General features: G+C 53.2%; 1 protein-coding gene across 1 annotated transcript; it reads right to left on the bottom strand.

Moving 5' to 3' along the window:
• Positions 1 to 102: 102 nt before the first annotated feature.
• Positions 103 to 19,658, bottom strand: DCST1 (DC-STAMP domain containing 1). The gene is made up of 16 exons (XM_049781605.1): positions 19,526 to 19,658; positions 19,108 to 19,233; positions 18,964 to 19,038; positions 14,739 to 14,867; positions 13,969 to 14,108; positions 12,819 to 13,020; positions 12,589 to 12,732; positions 11,077 to 11,198; positions 10,665 to 10,822; positions 8,248 to 8,347; positions 7,838 to 7,933; positions 7,632 to 7,758; positions 6,896 to 7,012; positions 5,326 to 5,468; positions 4,619 to 4,732; positions 103 to 354 (listed from the first exon to the last, which is right to left on the bottom strand). Exons 1-16 carry the CDS (start codon positions 19,656 to 19,658, stop codon positions 103 to 105), a joined length of 2,178 nt encoding a protein of 725 aa, XP_049637562.1.
• Between the last annotated feature and the right edge of the window lie 177 nt (positions 19,659 to 19,835).

Here is a 19,835-nt window from a genome sequence, read left to right as displayed (position 1 = left end):
GACGCGCTACCTCCATGCTCTCTCTCCGGTCCTTATTTATTACCATTATTATTTTTTATTATTTATTTATTCTGCCCTTTGGGGAGCAGCGGGTCCCCCCCCTCATCCCGCGTAGGTGGCGTCGTCGTCGCTGTCGCTGTAGGCCGAGGAGGACAGCTCCTCGGGCGGGGTGCAGGCCGGGCAGCGCCGCCGCATGTCCGCCCAGCACGGGCCGCAGTAGACGGCGCGGCAGCCCGGCGTCGGGCACTCGTAGGACTCGCGCGTCTCGGGCGCCTGGCACACCACGCAGCGCCGGCACAGCCAGGGCCGCAGCGGCGGGAGGCGACGGTGCAGCCAGTCCGCCAGGTGGCGGCGCTGTGGAGGGAGAAGGGAGAAGAGGGGAGTCAGCGCGAGGAGGAAGGGAAGGGGTGCCGGGGAGGGAGGGAGGGGTGCCAGGGAGAGAGGGACGGGTGTCAGGGAGAGAGGGGTGCCAGGGAGAGAGAGAGGGGTGCCAGGGAGAGAGGGGTACCAGGGAGAGAGGGAGGGGTGTCAGGGAGGGAGGAAGGGGTGTCAGGGAAAGAGGGAGGGGTGCCAGGGAGAGAGGGAGGGGTGTCAGAAAGAGAGGGAGGGGTGTCAGGAAGAGAGGGAGAGGTGCCAGGGAGAAAGGGAGGGGTACCAGGGAGAGAGGGAGGGGTGTCAGGGAGAGAGGGAGGGGTGCCAGGGAGAGAGGGGTATCAGGGAGAGAGGGAGGGGTGTCAGGAAGAGAGGGAGGGGTGTCAGGGAGACAGGGAGGGGTGCCAGGGAGAGAGGGAGGGGTGTCAGGAAGAGAGGGAGGGGTGTCAGGAAGAGAGGGAGGGGTGTCAGGGAGACAGGGAGGGGTGCCAGGGAGAGAGGGAGAGGTGTCAGGGAGAGAGGGAGGGGTGTCAGGGAGAGAGGGAGGGGTGCCAGGGAGAGAGAGAGGGGTGCCAGGAAGAGAGGGAGGGGTGCCAGGGAGAGAGGGAGGGGTGCCAGGGAGAGAGGGAGGGGTGTCAGGAAGAGAGGGAGGGGTGTCAGGGAGACAGGGAGGGGTGCCAGGGAGAGAGGGAGGGGTGCCAGGGAGAGAGGGAGGGGTGTCAGGGAGAGAGGGAGAGGTGCCAGGAAGGGAGGGAGGGGTGTCAGGGAGAGAGGGAGGGGTTTCAGGGAGAGAGGGAGGGGTTTCAGGGAGACAGGGAGGGGTGTCAGGGAGGGAGGAAGGGGTGTCAGGGAGAGGGAGGGGTGTCAGGGAGAGAGGGAGGGGTGTCAGGAAGAGAGGGAGGGGTGTCAGGGAGAGAGGGAGAGGTACTAGGGAGGGAGGAAGGGGTGTCAGGAAGAGGGAGAGGTGCCAGGAAGGGAGGGAGGGGTATCAGGGAGAGAGGGAGGGGTTTCAGGGAGAGAGGGAGGGGTTTCAGGGAGAGAGGGAGGGGTGCCAGGGAGAGAGGGAAGGGTGCCAGGGAGAGAGGGATGGGTGCCAGGGAGAGAGGGAGGGGTGCCAGGGAGAGAGGGAGGGGTGCCAGGAAGGAGGGAGGGGTGCCAGGAAGAGAGGGAGGGGTGCCAGGAAGGGAGGGAGAGGAACAGGCCCGCGCCTGACAATGTCACGTTTTGAGCCCAGCTGAGTCGCCAAGGCAGTGGATCTAGACAGCTTTCCTTCCCCCCACCCCCACCAATGGAGTGGCAGGGAATGCAGCCGGGAGCCGCCTCTTCCTGGCAGCCTGGACCGTCCTAAGGATCAATCAATCGTCCTAAGGATCAATCGTCCTGGATGGGAGAAAATAGTACAGCAGGTAGGGCTCCTGCCTGCCACCCTGTGTGCACCAGGGTTTTGATCCCAGGCACCATATGTGATGTGCCAACCCCTCCAGGAGCGAGGGAGGAAGTAAGCCCTGAGGATGTGCCAGGTCTGGAAAGAGGGGGGAGACAAACAGACAGAGAAAGAAGGAAGGAAGGAAGGAAGGAAGGAAGGAAGGAAGGAAGGAAGGAAGGAAGGAAGGAAGGAAGGAAGGAAGGAAGGAAGGAAGGAAGGAAGGAAGGAAGGAAGGAAGGAAGGAAGGAAGGAAGGAAGGAAGGAAGGGGAAAGGAAAGGAAGGAAGGGGAAAGGAAAGGAAAGAAGGAAGGGGAGGAAGGAAGGAAGGAAGGAAGGGGAGGAAGGAAGGAGGGAAGGAAATAGGAAAGAATGTAAGAAGGAAGGGAGGGAGGGAGGGAAGGACAGAGGGAAGGAAGAACAACCAATCATCAATCCTATTTTGAGTTCCGTGGTTAGGTTGAGATAACACATTCACTGTTGTGTTCCCCACTTTGTACTTAAGAGGTTAACTGGTTTTCCTAAAGAAACCCTGATTCCATGGGGCTGGCACAGTGGCGCTAGAGGTAAGGTGTGCCTGCCTTGCCAGTGCTAGCCTAGGACAGACCATGGTTCGATCCCCCTGGCGTCCCATATGGTCCCCCAAGCCAGGAGCGACTTCTGAGCACATAGCCAGGAGTAACCCCTGAGCCTCACCCGGTGTGACCCAAAAACCAAAAAAAAAAAAAAAAAAAAAGAAAGAAAGAAACCCTGATTCCAAATAATAGACCTGGTTCATAACATTACCTTCTCCCCATCCAGCACCTGATCCCACAAATTGCAAGGCCACTGCATCAAGTATCTTTGCTAAAAATATTTTACCCCAGAGTGATAGCGATAGATATCTATCCAAGGAGAATGAGAGAAAATACAGTATCTGAGGCCAAAAGACAGATTTTGCTGAAGGGCTTAAGGACCAGGCATTCAACACAGCTCAGAGGAGGGAGATGGGGGCTGGATTGGGGGGGGGGGTCAGGTTTGCTCTGAAAGCTTGGAGCAGACAGAGGCTCTCAAGCATGCTGACTGGGAGCACCGTCCAGTTTTAGATAGTTAGCTAGAGTGATAGTACAGTAAGGCAGGCTCTTGCCTTGCACCAATCCCCAGCATTTCACATGGTCCCCTCTACCGCCCAGCATCACTAGGAGTAATTCCTGAATGCAGAGCCAGGAGTAACCCCTGAGCATTGCCAGATGAGACCCAAAACAAAACCAAACAAATTTACCATAGGGGGCCAGAGCGATAGCACTGCAGTAGGGCATTTGTCTTGTACGCAGCCTACTTGGGACGGACCTGGGTTTGATCCCAGCATCCCATATGGTCTCCTGAGCCTGCCAGGAGTGATTTCTGAGCACAGAGCCAGGAGTAACTCCAGAGCACCACTGAGTACAAAACAAACAAACAAAAACATTTACCATAGAGGTCCAGGAGATAGTACAGCAAGTAGGTCTCTTCCCTTGCAAGCAGCAGGCCTGGGTTCAATCCCTGGCATCCCAGATATCTCTCAAACACACCAGGAATGATCCCTAAGTGTAGATCCCTGAGCACTTCCGGGTGTTAACAAAAAACTACAGTGGAGGATATGGCTCAAAGGACTAGGGGCAGGTGCCATATGGTTCCTCCAAAGCATGATAGGGTGTGGCCCTACACACTGCACAGCTTTATTCCCTTGGTTGGGGATAAATGCCCTTCACATCTCCATCTGCTCATCAAAATCTATACAAGGAGAAGTCTATCCTAGCAACATCCTGAGGGAGTAGTTTCCTCCAGTCTACGGATGGGAAAAAGCATAGGATTCTGTTAGGGCTAATACCTTAGCTGTTAGATTAATGAGGAAAAGAGGCAGGGGTCTAACCCCGTTCCTCTGGCCCTGATGCTCCATATCCAATCCCCAATCTGTGCTGACATCTAGATATTGAACATGCCTTACAAATATGTGCGCACACACACACACACACACACACACACACACACACACACACACAGAGTTCTTCAGAGGGAAAAATTGGATCCAAGGAGAACCATGGCCAGGATTACAGGGCTAATAATTAAGGCAAGTGTGGACTGGAACTCGCCTTTCCTGAGTCAATTTATTCCATTTACCCCGAACCCAACCCACATCTCCCTCCTCTGCGCTGTGTTGAATGCCTGGCCCCTGTCTTTTGGCCTCAGATACTATATTTCCTCTCATTCTTCTTGGGCCAGTCTGGATTTATCACTTTGACTCTCCCCTTGTCTGCTAGGTTATCTGTTTCTGGGTCACACCAGAGATGCTTAAGGGCTAAATCGGGGTCCTATCTATTCTCAGGGATCACTCCTGCTGGGGCTCTGATGGACCTTACTACATGCAGAAAAGTACTTCCCCTCTGCCCTTCTCTCTCGCCTTGACTCTTTTTTTTTTTTTTTTTTTTTTTTTGGTTTTTTTTTTGGGCCACACCCGGTAACGCTCAGGGGTTACTCCTGGCTATGCGCTCAGAAGTCGCTCCTGGCTTGGGGGACCATATGGGACGCCGGGGGATCGAACCGCGGTCCGTCTCCTAGGCTAGCGCAGATAAGGCAGGCACCTTACCTCCAGCGCCACCGCCCGGCCCCTCGCCTTGACTCTTTTTGTGATTTTTTTTCCTGAGGTGTCACCTGAGTATCTTAGGTTATAATGGATCTCGGGGTACAGAGATGGTCAGAACGGTGTCCCTCCAGAGCATGCCTCCAAGCCAACTGCACTAAGCCCTGGAAGGCCTGGAAAGTGAGTGAATGCAGGCTGGATGTAGGAGCTGGCGCTGAACTCACGGGGGCACTCTGCTGCCGCGCACGCCTCAGGATGGCTGCCCTCCGCAAGCGGGTGAAGGCCTCTCTCTTCCTCAGCAGGTCATTGTAGAGGTATAGGATCCGCTTTTTCTCCCTCTGGGGCCAGGAGAGAAAGGAGGAAAGCGATCCTGGGAGCTGAGCACCGAATCATCTTTTTTTGTTTTTGTTCTTTTGGTGTTTTGGGCCTTACCTGGCTATGCACAGAGGTTATTCCTGGCTCTGTGCTCAGAAACTGTCCCTGGCAGGCTTGGGGACCATATGGGATGCCGGGAATTGAACTGGGGTCTGTCTTGGCTTGGCTGCATGCAAGGAAAACACCCTACCGCTGAGCTATCCACTAAGTCATCCTTTTTTTTTTTTAATTTATTTATTGATGGATTGATTGACTGGTTTGGGGCCACACCCGGCGGCATTCAGGGGTTACTCCTGGCTTTGCACTCAGAAATTGCCCTTGGCAAACTGGGGGACCATGTGGTATGCCGGGAATCAAACCGTGTCCCTCCTGGGTCAGTGCATGTGAGGCAAATGCCCTATCACTGTGCTATCTCTCTGGCCCCAACCGAGTCTTCTTCTAAGGCCAGAGTGAGTGTTCTTAAGGCCCAGGGCGTGGACACACAAGGACTCACAGGACTCACAAGGACACTTGCAGGCACACAGAAATAGAAAGGGCTCGGGGGAGCTGGGCGCACCTTGGGGAAATAGAAGGCTGCAATGACCCTGCGGAGCCGGTAGCCGAAAGCCTGGAGCAGACAGAGGCTCATGAGCACGATGACTGGGAGCACAGTCCTCAGGTAGGCACTGGTACTCAGGCTCAAGGTCTGGGGCAGGCAGGCTGCAAGAGGAAGGGCATGGCTGAGACCCAGAAGAGCAGGGTCAGGAGGCCAGTCAGTTTAGGCCTCTACCCAGCCTTTCTCTCCACCTTCCCTCCCTCATCTGGTTTGGAAACTCACTCAGGTTGCGCCTAGGTGCTACTGCCTGTGCATTTTGCTCTGCAATCACTCCCCAGGGTTGCTCAGGGGACCATTTGTGTTGGAGACATAGCACAAAGGGTCAGTTCTTGCCTTGCAGGAGGCTGAATGCAGTTTGATCTTCAGTACCAGGTGGTCTCTGAGCACTTTCAAGAATGAACCCAAGGGCTGGAGCAGCCCGGGTTCCACCCCTAGTATCCCATATGGTTTCCTGAGTTTACAGGAGTAATTTTTTTTTTTGTTTTGTTTTTTGGGCCACACCCGGCGGTGCTCAGGGGTTACTCCTGGCTGTCTGCTCAGAAATAGCTCCTGGCAGGCACGGGGGACCATATGGGACACCGGAATTCGAACCAACCACCTTTGGTCCTGGATCGGCTGCTTGCAAGGCAAATGCCGCTGTGCTATCTCTCCGGGCCCATCATTTTTTGTTTTGTTTTGTTTGGGGGTCACACCCGGCATCACTCAGGGGTTACTCCTGGCTATATGCTCAGAAATCACCCCTGGAAGGCACAGGGGACCATATGAGATGCCAGGATTCGAACCGTCATCCTTCTGCATGAAAGGCAAATGCCTTACCTCCATGCTATCTCTCTAGCCCCAGGAGTAATTTCTGAGCACAGAGACAGGTGTAACCCCTGAGAACCCCTAGGTGTGGCCCAAAAATTGAAATAAAAGAATGGACCCAGCTCTGAGAGCTGGGAGATCCCCTTGAGCAACACTGAGTATGGCACAAACCCTTCCCAGCAAATAAAACACATTCCCACCCTGTTTTCTATTTCATGAGCACCAGTCTATGAGTCTTTTTGTTTGTTTGTTTGTTTGTTTGTTTAGTTGGTTGGTTTTGGTTTCAGTTTTTGGGCCATGCCCAGTGGCACTCAGGCGTTACTCCTGGCTCTGTGCTCAGAAATCACTCCTGGTACAGGGGACTACATGGGACGCCAGGGGTCGAACCCAGATCTGTCCTGGGTCAGCTGCATGCAAGGCAAATGCCCTACTGCTCTGCCCTCCATGTGTCTTTTTTATCCAACGTGGCACAGAGGAAGAAATGACCATGCAGAGAATCATAGGCCAACACTGCTTCCAAAATCTGGCACTTCCCTGTAGCTCAGGCCTCAGCCCCAAACTGCTGTGACCCAAACCTGTGACATATCAGCTCTTCAAGCTTAATGTTTTCCCCCAACTCAAGCATGCCACACCATCTCCCCACACCCCAGGCCCAGCCCCTCACCTCTCTGCCCTGAAACTGTCCTGTGTCCCCTACCACCCACTCCACTTTTTCTGCATCACTCACGCAGGTTGTTTGATTCCACCACCGTTTCTGAGGATGTATTCAGGGCCCCGATGGTTTTCCGAAGAAGTCGGGCAAGCACTGAGTCTCCCTCGACCTTCACCTCTAATTTATGGCTGCCTGAAGCCAAGAGAGGGAGGGCAGTCAGGAAGGTGTTGGGGAGAAGGGGAGGGTCAGGAAGGGTGGTGGCAGGTCACCCATCCTTCTCCACAGACCGACTCTGCTGTTTTTATTTGTTTGGGGGCCACACTTGGAGATGCTTAGGGGTTATTCCTAGCTCAGGGGGTCACTCCTGGTGGTGCTCAGAGAACCAACTGGGGAGCCAGGAATCAAACCCAGTTTGGCTTTGTGCAAAGCTAGTGCACTCCCTCTACTGTATTATCACCCTATTCCACCTCTCCTGTTTGTTTGTTTATTTATTTATTTATTTATTTATTTATGGGGCACATACCCAGCTGTGCCCAGGGGTTACTGTTGACTCTGCATTCATGAATCACTTCTGGCGGGTTTGAGGGCCTTATGGGATGCTGGGGATCGAACCCAAGTTGGTCACATGAAAGTTAAGTGTCCTACCCACTTTGGTTTGGCTCTAATCCCCTTAAATCTCCTGCTGTAGGCAAGAACTAAGGGCCTGGGACAGCAGTCACTCAGGCACTAAGGCTAAAATCTGACCCTGAGGGGACAGGGAGGATCTGAGAGGGGATAAGAAAATGTGGGATGTCCTCAGGTGTCTGCTCACTGTGGAAGGAGTACTGCAGGAAAGAGTAGTGACGGATGGTGTCAAAGATGGCAAAGAGCGCCCAGTCCAGACCACACATCAGCAGTAGCAGCAGCAGCACGGGCATTGTCTCCAGGAGCTCCCTGGCCTGCCAGAGAGCCAAGCAGGGAGCTGGGCTGTGCCCGGCAGGCCCCCACCCCTCTGCTCCTGCCCTCACATTTGCTTACCATATTCTTTGTTTCTGAGGCCTGGAAAGTGGGGTGGAAGGGGAAAATGACTTCTTTTCTCTCTGCTTTGCGGAGTGGCAGCAGAGACGTTCTGCCCTGAAACACCACAAATTCATGTAAGGAGGCTACCCCATCCTGCTGTCCCCGACTAACATGCCAGGGCTTTTATTTTTTTATTTTTTTATTTTTTTTTGGGTTTTGGGTCACATACAGCAGCGCTCAGGAATCACCCCTTTACACTGGCTTTACACTCAGAAATCGCTCCTGGCAGGCTGGAGGGTCCATATGGGATGCTGGGATTCGAACCACCATCCTTCTGCATGCAAGGCAAATGTCCTACCTCCGGTCCCCAGGGCTTATTAACACATCTGCCCCCAGTGGTGCTGTGCCCGACCCTGACCCTCACTTACCAACTTCTTCCTACGTGTATCTATCTGACCGAAGTAAGTGCTGATGTAGATGTTGTCGAAGCGGATGTCTTTGTTGTAGTTGTCAGTGTAGGAGAAACACCTGGAAACCAGGTGGGCACCTCTGTTCAGTCCCCACAGCCTGGCACTTCCTTGAGGCCCTGGCATTCAGCAGAGCCAGCAGGAGGAACAGCACCATCGCTAGCCTGGGAAAGAACTCTGCTGGCCCCCGACAGCCCACAACCCCATGAAAGACAGTTACTCTAGCATGTAGAGAAGAGCTGACTGGGATTAGATGTGGCCTCAGTTGATGGTATGCTTGAGAGCCTTGTCTAGATGTGGAGCAAGTGGAAGGAATACCAGGAGCAAAGATACAAGGATGGGGAGACCCCCTTGGGGTGATGGGTGTCACCTTATCTTGTAGAAGCCCACATTCTTCTTTAGGTCCCTAATTCTCTGCTGAGTCTGAAGAATGAAACTCTTGGGATTCTGCAAGCTCATCTTGAGCCCCCCCACCCAGACCAGAGGACAGTCATGGTTTCTCTGGGTATGGCTGTGTGCAGGGGCACGGAGCTCTCTGCCCCCCAAAGTGCCACAGAAAGCTGCGTTCCCAAAAGGAAAATGCTAATAGCTTGAGATGTGCTTAAAACTGCAATATTAGTGACCAGAGAGATAGCATGGAGGTAAAGCGTTTGCCTTGCATGCAGAAGGATGGTGGCTGGAATCCCGGCACCCCATATGGTCCCCCAAGCCTGCCAGGAGTGATTTCTGAGTGTAGAGTCAGGAATAAACCCTGAGCGCTGGTGGGTGTGACCCAAAAAAACAAAAACAAAAGCAACAAACAAAAACCTGCAATATTAAGGGACCAAAAAAAAGGCAGGAGCGATAGTGCAGCCATATGGCGTTTGCCTTGCACATGGCTGACCCAGGACAGACCTCGGTTTAATCCCCCTGCGTTCCATATGGTCCCCAAGCCAAGGGCGATTTCTGAAAGCATATCCAGGAGTAACCCCTGAGTGTCACCGAGTATGGCCCCAAAAAAAGAAAAAAAATCGCAACATTAAGGGTCCAAAGAGATGGTACACTTGCTTTGTATCAGCAGACCCATGTTTGATCCCTTGCACCTGAGCCCCACCAGGAGGGATTCCTGAGCTCAGACCCAGGAGTAAGCCCCAAGCATAGCCGAATGTGCCCCCCACACACAAAAAAAACTTGCCACATTACATTAAATAAACCCTATAAACTGTGAAATAGATGTCATGCTATTGGTTCTGTAAAATTCCAGCTTGGCCTTCAAGCTAGAAAGAACAAGGAGGGCAAAGGAAGGGTGTGAGCACCCCCTAGTGGTGGCTCCGTTGAGGCCGAGCCTGGCCCTCTGGCCAGTTCTGCCCCTTCTGGGAGCGAGTGACCTCACCCAGGTTGAAAGCTCGGAAGTGGCTTTTGACACTTTGCCTCCTTCCTGCCCTCCCCACACTGGCCTGAAGCCTACAGATGCTTTCCCTTTCCTCTGACCATCTTGGGCCAGTTTCCTGCTCCACCCCACCCTGGCCCCCCACTCCTAACACACTGCCCCATCCTGCCATCACCCCCAATTCAGGATCCTCAGGTGGGGCCTTCTTAAATGTCCTGTCTAGGCTTTTGCAGTCTTCATCCTTCATCCAGGTCTTCTCTTCTTCCCCTTCACATATTTCAGAGGCCAGAATGAGGCCCAAGAAAAGACCCTTCATGTCTGCAACCAGACAGACCCCCAGGCAACCTTTCAAGGCCTACTCATGGCTCTAACATCTGTCTGAAAGGTAGCACCCAGCACAGCCCTGAATCACCTCTGTTTTCCTGTCCTGGACTATGAGTCTCTGAGGGCAGACCCTGGTCTGAGCCCTTCATCCACTCCCTGATTGAACTTGTCACATGCAAGCATCCTTGGTTCCTTCCACAGGAGGCACAGAGGAAAAGAAGAGGCTCCCAGTGGCTCTCTATGCCCAGCTCCTGCCCAACTCAGGCCTTTGGGTGTGGAGGAGAGGCAGGAAATGCAGGGTCCAGAGGTCAGCAGGGGATGGAGTCAAGGTGGGCGCAACCAGTATGGACACCGGGCTGGGTGGGGTTGAGGACTTTGGTTCCCATGTAGAGAAAGTAGCTGCCAGCTTGGCAAGCGGGAGAAAATGAAAGCGGAATGAGATGATAAAAATGGCACAAAGTCAAATCCAAGGGGAAACTGAAGGGCAAGAGGGGGAAAAAAAAATCAAAAGTGAAAACGATCTGTGAAGAAGACAGCCTAGGGATGAAGGCTGGGAGAAGATTACTGCAGTCTCCCTTTTCAAGTCCGCTTCTCCTTCTCCCGGGCTGTTTCCTTGAACGTGGGAGAGGGAAGGGCCCAGGCCTAAGGGAGACCTTGTGCCCCACCCAAGCCCCTGCTGACTCACAAATGCAGAAGAAGTAGGAAGGTGCAGGAAAGCAGCACACGCAGAAGCCCCAGGATCCACTCCAGCTTGGCCTCCTGGTGCCTCACATAGTCCTTTACCTCTGCACTCATGTGCTGCCAGCCTGTGCCCACTCCCACCAGCACGGCCTGCTTCTCCTCCTGGGGGACAAAGCACACACTCAGTCCCACGGCTCCCGCCATCCCCTCCACCAGGTGCCTCTCCTCCTGTGGCCCTGAGCATCCCTGGCTCTTCCCGAAGACCTCAGGCACCAGCCCACCAGGCCCCCTTCCCTGCCAAGGGCTTGCCGCTCCCTCCCCATCTTTGCACCAGCCCTCCTGCCTGCAGACACTACATCCTCTCCCCCTTCCACCTGCCCTGCCTCCTCCACCCCTTCTCCCACCTGCCCTCCTACCCTGAATTCGATGCTAGCTGAGAACTCCTGCTCCAGGCCTTGGACAGACTGGTTGAGAGAGTCATAGGTCTGCCCGAAGTTGCCTTCCACGGGGATTCGATTCCGGCACCAAACCCCCATTACTGTGGAAAGGAAGGTGGTGGTGGGGGACAGATAGGTCAGCCCCTCACCCACCTCTTCACCTAGCTTTAAAAAAAAAATTTTTTTTTGGTTTTGAGTCACACCCAGTGACACTCAGGGGTTACTCCTGGCTATGTGCTCAGAATTCACTCCTGGCTTGGGGGGCCATCTGGGATGCCAGGGTATCGAACCTTGGTCCATCCTAGGCTGGCACATGCAAGGTAGATACCTTACAGCTCACGCCACCACTCTGGCCCCTACCTTTAATTTATTTTTATTTATTTATTTTTTGTTTTTGGGCCACACCGGATGACGCTCAGGGGTTACTCCTGGCTCTGTGCTCAGAAATTGCTCCTGGCTTGGGGGACCATATGGGACACCAGGGTCCATCCTAGGTCAGCCACATGCAAAGCAAATGCCTTGCCGCTGTGCCACCATTTCAACCCCTCACCTAGCTTTTAGTTCTGCCCTTGACTTGGTGACACTGAGCTCTTCCCTTCCCCAGTGCCCTGATTCTCTTTGCCAAAGTGGGAGTCCTGATTCCCTGCACTCCTGCATGACAGGTCAAACAGAAACTATGGAAAACATCACTGAAGTCCATCTGCTTTGCTTGCTGGATGGTTGGTTTGGGCCACACCTGGTGGTGCTCAGGGGTCCTTCCTGGAGGGGATGAGGGGAACTCTGGAAATGGAACCCCTGGGTGTGTAGCCTTCCCTATTGTGCCATCTGTCTGGCCTCCTCCTGTTTCACAAAGCTCATCCCCTTCAGCCCTCAAAATTCTAGAGTGGAGGGCCCGGAGAGATAGCACAGCGGCGTTTGCCTTGCAAGCAGCCGATCCAGGACCAAAGGTGTTTGGTTCGAATCCCGGTGTCCCATATGGTCCCCCATGCCTGCCAGGAGCTATTTCTGAGCAGACAGTCCGGAGTAACCCCTGAGCACCGCCGGGTGTGGCTCAAAGAAAACCAAAAAAAAAAAAAAAATTCTAGAGTGGAGTGTGTGCTGGTATTGTTATTTATTTATTTATTTATTTATTTATTTATTTATTTGGTTTTTGGGTCACACCGGTGACCCTCAGGGGTTACTCCTGGCTATGCACTCAGAAATCGCTCAGGCTTGGGGGACCACATGGGACATCAGAGATCAAACCGAAGTCTGTCCTGGGTCAGTCGCATGCAAGGCAAATACCCTACTGCTGCGCTATTGCTCCAGCCCCAGGCTTGTTGTTTTGCAGCCTAGTTGAAGTCCTGAGCTCTGGCACTGGATTCTAGGTTCTATGGAGTCAGAGAGGGGTATCCACCTTCAGAACCCACATGGGCCCCCTCTCCCAGGGGCTGCCTCATGGTCCCCAAGGCCACAGCTCCCCAGCCCCAGTGCCCCATGGCCTGAGCTGACCCTTGGCGATGTTGCAGAAGAACTTGAACTTCATGGGGAGGCAAAGTAGGTGCTGAAGAATTGGGACCCCGATTTGCAGCAGACAGTGCTCATACTTCTGGTCAAACCAGAGGCGGCAGCTGACGATGGCTTTGTCCACCACATCTGGGGGAGGGCCAGGCGTCCTGAGGTGCCCTCGCTGTGATGGCCTGCTGCCTCGCCCACCCAGCCTTGCCTGGGATATTCCTCACAGGAGCAGCGTAGCCTGGTCTTAAACTCGTACATCTTCTGGGTGGAGAGGTAGGTCCAGGGAGCCCTCGCGTGGCGGGCCCCAGTCTGGGGGGCTGCGTTGGCCTTGGGGGCATAGCCCTGCTCGCTGTTCACTTGAGCATCTAGGTCCTTGAAGGAGCTGGAGATGTTCTGAGTCTCAGCTTTCAGAAAGTCTCTGCTGCTCTGAGGTGAGGGGTGAAGGTGGGGGAAGGGGTCAAGATGGAGCTTCCTAAACTGCCTGCCCCAAGTAGCCAGACTGTGGGAGCTGAAGGGAGCCCCAGTAATTCATGTATCCTCTTCCTGTCTAATGCTCCTCGCCTCACCTTCTAGCTCCTCACTGGCCTTTCCCCAGCCATGAACTTTTTTTTTTTTTTCTGTGACAACTAGCTATGCACAGGGTTAATTTCTGGCTCTGTACTCAGGAATCACCCCTGGCAGGCTGGGGGGGATGACCATATGGAATGCCAGGGATCAAGCCTGGGTCCACTGCGTGCAAGGCTAACACCCTACCTGCTGTGCTATTACTCTTTTTTGTTGTTGTTGTTGTTGTTGTTGTTGTTGTTTGGGGGGCCACACCCAGTAACACTCAGGAGTTACTCCTGGCTATGTGCTCAGAAACAGCTCCTGGCTTGGGGGAACCATATGGGACGCCGGGGATTGAACCCAGGTCCATCCTGAGCAGCTGCTTGCAAGGCAAACGCCGTAACGCTGTGCCCTACCGCTGTGCACTCTGGCTCTATGACTGTGCCTCTCATACTGTTATCTGATGCCCCACGCTGTGTCAGCGCCAATCCCACCCCTCAGCTTTCCCAATTTCCCAACCTCCACCCCACCCCAGTCCTGGAAGCTTCCAAACTCCCCTGGCCTAGTCTCCAGGATCCTGACACTATTTTTGTTGTTCAGAGCAGGGTGCCACCTCACCCCATCCTACACCCATATTTAGAAATGTGGTAAGGGAAGACAGTGCCAGTGATGGGGGCATGAGCTCCCCTGGCGCTGAGTGCCCAGGGATCTGGGTACAATCTGCAAATACAGAACATGTTCCAGCCCCTGGGAAATAATGTCAGTTTCCAGTTCCTGCTCCCATATCTTGCTTGCCACCCTTGAAAGGGGAACCCTGGGGGGCCCTACCACCAGGTCCTTGAAGACAGTCCGCAAAGGAGTGGTGGCAACACGCCAAGCCGCCCGCGTGTTGTTGATCTGCAGCTCCACTGTGCAGCCCAGTGAGGCGATCACTTCATTGAGGTTGTGGCGCAGGTTGGCCACAGGCCCTGGGGAAAGACCCCAGCAAGGTTTTTTTTGGGGGGTGACAGGGGGTGGGTTGTATCACCCAGGAGTGCTCAGGGTTTACTCCTGATTCTGTGCTCAGGAATCATTCAGGCTGGTGCCCAGGGGACCCTAGTGGGAATTGGGGATCCAACTCATATGTTCATATGCAAAGAAAGTTGCTTTATCCCTGAATTATCTCTCTAAGATCATTCTTTTCTTCATTTTTTTTTATTTGGGGCCACTTCTAGTGGTGCCAGGGGATCATAGGAGCTAGAAAGCAAATAATGCCTTCTACAAGCAAATCCTGTGCTCCACCCATTGAGCTCTCTCCCTGGCCCTGTTTAGATTTTTTTTTCCCCACTGGCATAGGGAGTCAGACCTGATAACGCTGGAAACCCAGGCCACTGCCTACATTTCTAGGGAGTGAGCCCAGAACCTCACACATACAACACATGTGCTTTACTATCTGAGACCCAGAGAAATGGATGAACTCTGCTCTGTGTGTGTGTGTGTGTGTGTGACACACAGCCAGCAGGGACAGGGGGATTGACAATGGGTCTTTCTTCCTCATGTTCCTGTTGTTTTGGTGTTGAGATTGCTGTTGTTGAGAGTGCCCTGGGCCACACACTCACCCTCATAGATGACAGTCAAGGCGTATCCCATCACAAAGAGCCTTCCTTCCTTGCCCAGCATCTTGGGGACAAGAAGGAGAGTGGCACAGCGGATGTGAGGCGAGGTTCCCCAGCCCAGGGCCCCCAAGCCTGTGAAGAGGCCAGAAGAGGCTACTGAGGAAGCTGCCTTGCTCCCAGTCTGTCCCCACACTTCCTTCTAGAACTACCCAAACTGCTTTACCCTGACTCTATTCCAGGCCACTCACTCATTCATTTTTTTCAATTACCAGTGACAGAGTCGCCCTGTCATCTTTGCACCCAGCTCTGGGGTAGACACCTGGACTGACCTGAACTCTGCTCTGTGTGTGTGTGTGTGTGTGTGTGTGTGTGTGTGTGTGTGTGTGTGTGTGTGTTGGTGGCAGTGGTGCTGGGAAGGGGCCAACACTCTCCTCTCCTGCGTGGAGAGGAGTTATAGGGGCAGAGAGAGCAAGAGAAATATTCAGACATGGTACTCAGAACAGTGGGAAGAAACTTTCAAGTTCCTTCACATTCCCCGGGCACCTCCCCTATAGCACTCCCAGTCTTGGTCCCCAATCCCAGCCCGTCATCTCTTCCTCCTGGAATGTTGTAGCAGTTTCACATGTGGTCTCGACCAGGAGACAGTGAGCTCCTGGAAGCCCATAATCCAGAGAGACAGACAGACAAGTAAACAAATGACTCTAGCGCCATGGGCCGAGTGCTCAGGGAGGTGCCCGGAGCCTGTGGGAGCCGCTGGGAGCGGGGATTTCTGCAGGGTGGGTGGGGCAGGGAAGGCTGGACAAAAGAGATGATGGGTCAGCTGCGGGATGACTGTGTTGTCAGGAGCGCAGAAGCATTCCCAGCCAAGGAACCGGAAGAGCTGCTCAGGGAACCCAGAAGATTCCAACAGGAGTCTGACAACCGCCAATGCCTTTTTCTTTTTTGGTTGTTGGTTTTTGGACCACACCCGGTGACGCTTAGGGTTTACTCCTGGCGATGCACTCAGAAATCACTCCTGCTTTGGGGGACCATATGGGATGCCATGGGATCAAACCAGTCAGTCCTAGGTCAGCCCATGCAATGCAAATGCCCTACCGCTTGTGCCACTGCTCCGGCCCCTTTCTGGACATGGGACCTTTCCTTCTAGCTCTACAGGGTCCTCAGCATTTTGCAGGCACCAAGCTGCCTCCAAGTTCCCCTTCACGTAAAATTCAGACTCTAGTTTTCACTAGGCAGCTTAAGAGACCCTGTGAAAACATACATGGGACACGTGGCCTGCTCAAAATATACAATGACTAAAAAACTTCATATACCCTGCAGACTGTGCTGCTGGGGCGTCCACCACTCCAGGTGTCTCATGCTGCCAGGCGTTTCCCCCACTGTAGCCACCCTCAGTGGCCTGTTGCCAAGCTCCCTCTAGTCCCGGTGTTTACCACCGTGTTCTCCGCCCATTTTCCACCAGGCCGGCTCCATCTGGTCCTGCAGGTTTGCAGAAAACCCTCTCGGTGCCACCCAACAGTTTCTCCTGCCTTCCTCTGATTTGCTCACACACTCAGCTTTTGTTCAAGGGCTCGGGCCAGTCCCTACCCTGGCCCCTGGGGGAAACATGGCTGGGTCTCACCCAGTCCTGCCACAACAGGACATTGAAAGGGACTTGTTCCTTGGCCTAGACTTCTTGGCCAAAGACGCAAGCTGTGGGTGATAGTTGACAAAAAGTTGCCTCATATTCTTTCTTTATTTTTGCCTTTTTTTTTTTTTTAAGGATAGGCATTTTGGGGCTACTGAGGGGAAGGTGACAGTTTTGCATGTAGCCAGCCCAGGTTCAATCCCCAATTCCCAGCACCTGGGGATGCATACATAGCAGAGCGGTAGGGCATTTGCATGAGGCAGATTCGGGACAGACCTGAGTTCAATCCCATATGGTACCCTGAGCCTGCCAGGAGCGATTTCTGAGTGCAGAGTCTGGAATAATTCCTTAGCATAGCTGGATGTGGCCCACCCCCCACCCCCCAATCAATCCCTAGCACCTCTTAGGGTTCTCTGAGCTCTCTCCAAGAATCAAGCCCTGCATAGAGCCAGGTGTCAGCCCTGAGTACTGTTGAGTATGGCTCAAAACCAAAACTCAGGGCCAGAGCAATAGTATAATGGATAGGATGTTTGCCTTCCTGACCTTAGAAACAGCAGCAGGAGAAGGGAAAAGAAAAGAAATGATCTGGTCCTAGAGAGATAGTACAGCAAGTAAGATGTTTGCCTTGAATTATTCTATCTAAATTTGATTCCCAGAACTCCATAGGGTTCCCCGAGCCCTACCAGGAGTGATACCTGAGTGCAGAGCCAAAAGTAAGCCCTGTTGAGTGTGACTTAAAAACAAAGCAAAAAAAAAAAAAGGTCATGATTACTAAGGCAAAATTGGAACTACTAAAATAAAATAAAATAGCCAAAAGGTGGGAACAGAGAATTAGGACAGCAAGTGAGGCACGCTGCCTTGTACATGGCAGACCCAGGTTCCGATCTCCAGTACCAGTATGGGGGGAGGGGGGAAGGGGGAGAGAAGAAAAGAAAGAAAGAAAGAAAGAAAGGAAGGAAGGCAGGAAGGAACGAAGGAAGGAAGGAAGGAAGGAAAGAAAGAAAGAAAGAAAGAAAGAAAGAAAGAAAGAAAGAAAGAAAGAAGGAAGGAAGGAAGGAAGGAAGGAAGGAAGGAAGGAAGGAAGGAAGGAAGGAAGGAAGGAAGGAAGGAAGGAAGGAAGGAAGAAGGAAAGAAAGAAAGAAAGAAAGAAAGAAAGAAAGAAAGAAAGAAAGAAAGAAAGAAAGAAAGGAAGGAAGGAAGGAAGGAAGGAAGGAAGGAAGGAAGGAAGGAAGGAAGGAAGGAAGGAAGGAAGGAAGGAAGGAGGGGAGAGAGGGAGGGAGGGAGGAAGGAAGGAAGGAAGGAAGGAAGGAAGGAAGGAAGGAAGGAAGGAAGGAAGGAAAAGAAGAAAGAGAAGGAGGGAAGGAAGAAAAGAAAAGAAGAGGGGCTGGGAAGGTGGCGCTAAAGGTAAGGTGTCTGCCTTGCAAGCGCTAGCGTAGGACGGACCACAGTTCGATCCCCCGGTGTCCCATATGGTCTCCCCAAGCCAGGGGCAATTTCTGAGCATGTAGCCAGGAGTAACCCCTGAGCATCAAATGGGTGTGGCTCGAAAACCAAAAAAAAAAAAAAAAAAAGAAAGAAAGAAAAGAAGAAAGGCCAAAGGAATGTGGGTCCTTGTGCTGGGTCACTGAACTGCAGAATGATCCAGAAACACTGTACCTGGAAGTTTGTCACATGAGATAAGCAGCCTTCTTTGTGGTCAACCCACTTGCAGGTAGGCATTCTGTTCTTGCTGCCCAAACTCCTGACACAATGTGCCGATTCAAATGGCACCACCTCTGAGAAGCCTTCCCCAACTCCTCCAGCTAAGGGTATTCTCTCCATTTGTTTCATAGTCCTTAGTTGACATGATTTCATACTAGACATTACCACCAGAAACACAGCTTCTCCTTCAGATACTTTGACTCTCCACTAGTGACAACTTCCAAATAACAGGTGCTGGTCAGCCCTCATCACCTCCTAGGCCTCCATGATTTTGTGCAGTGAATAACTGATTCAACAAACCAATGAGTTAACAAATGAATGAATTTGGAGGCTTGAGCTACACCCAACAATGTTTAAGGGCTATTTCTTTTTTTTTTTTTTTTTTTTTTTTGGTTTTTGGGCCACACCCTGTGATGCTCATGGGTTACTCCTGGCTATGCGCTCAGAAGTTGCTCCTGGCTTCTTGGGGGACCATATGGGACGCCGGGGGATCGAACCGCGGTCCGTCCTAGGCTAGCGCAGGCAAGGCAGGCACCTTACCTCCAGCGCCACCGCCCAGACCCAAGGGCTATTTCTAAGGGTGCTCAAGGGATCCCTCTGTGGCTTTGGGCAGCAAACCAGGGTCAGCTGTGTAAGGGATTTAACCCTTGTCCTGTCTCTCCAGCCCCATTAAGTTGAATTTATCAGGAACAGCAGCAAAAGAGACCCGGGGAGGTGGAGGTCCTGGAGGGGAGAGGCCTGGACTGCATTATGAGGATCCTAGTGAGTCTCTTAGCTTGGGGAGACACCTTGAGAACTAAGATTGGCTTCTCTGCTGTGTGCCTCCCCTCATGGCCACAAGGGACCCTTGAGAAGAGACCCTTTCTGGACCCTACACACACGCAGTCGCACAGCACTGACCCACCGCACTGTACAAGGCCACCATCTTCTGCTCTTCGTGGATATTCATCGGGTTCACCAGGAGCTGAAAGAGACCTACGGCCACAAGGTCCCACCAAAGGCCAGAGGCAGGCCCCAACCCCAGCTCTGCCCATACTCACTTACCTATGGTCAGGAGCCCCCCAGTGCCTGCCCCCAGCAGGACAGCAGTGACTGGAAACTCACCAGGCCGGCGCTCCAGAAAACGGTTCCAGGATGCAGGCAGCCCCCAGTGCAGAAACCTCTGCACCGCTGTGGGGTAAAAGGCTTGACTCAGAAGGGCCAGCACTGGCTCGCAGGGCTGGGGACAGGGGTCCTTAGGGGTCAGGGAGTGACAAGGGGCACAGGTGAGGGGGGGCAGGAACTAGGGAATACCCAAGTGGGAGTGCCAGAGGGAGTGCCAACTGATATGAGGGACGGTGGAAGGGTCAAGCTAGAGAAGACACCAAGTGAGTGGGTGTGTTGTCCTTGGAGTTCCTGTAAAGACATGGCCCAAGTGAAATGGGGGCACACAGGGTGGGCACAGGGATGGTCATCAACTCACTGGTGTGGGGCAGTTTCTTTCGATCTCTTTTTGCTCTACCCTGAATTCCGGGACCCTTGGGTTTGGGGGACCAGTTTTCGGTCCAGGAGGTTTCTCCTGGTTGTCCTGGTTCTGCCATCCCCACCTCTCCCATGCCTGACTGAGGAGAATGTGAGGTTGGACATTAGAACCCTGACTTCCTTTCTGGGCCTTGCGGAACCAGGTGTAGAATTCTGAAGTGGCCACAGTGACCAACATTAGAATTCAGGGAGAGTCACAGAACTTGGGGGCTCCTCCTGGAGATAAGGACATTGGCACTCACTATTGAACC

This window comes from Suncus etruscus, chromosome 10 (assembly GCF_024139225.1).
Source record: "Suncus etruscus isolate mSunEtr1 chromosome 10, mSunEtr1.pri.cur, whole genome shotgun sequence".
Classification (NCBI taxonomy): Eukaryota; Metazoa; Chordata; class Mammalia; order Eulipotyphla; family Soricidae; genus Suncus; species Suncus etruscus.
The sequence above is the reverse complement of the archived record's forward strand: the minus strand, read 5'-3'. Positions and strand labels throughout refer to the sequence as shown.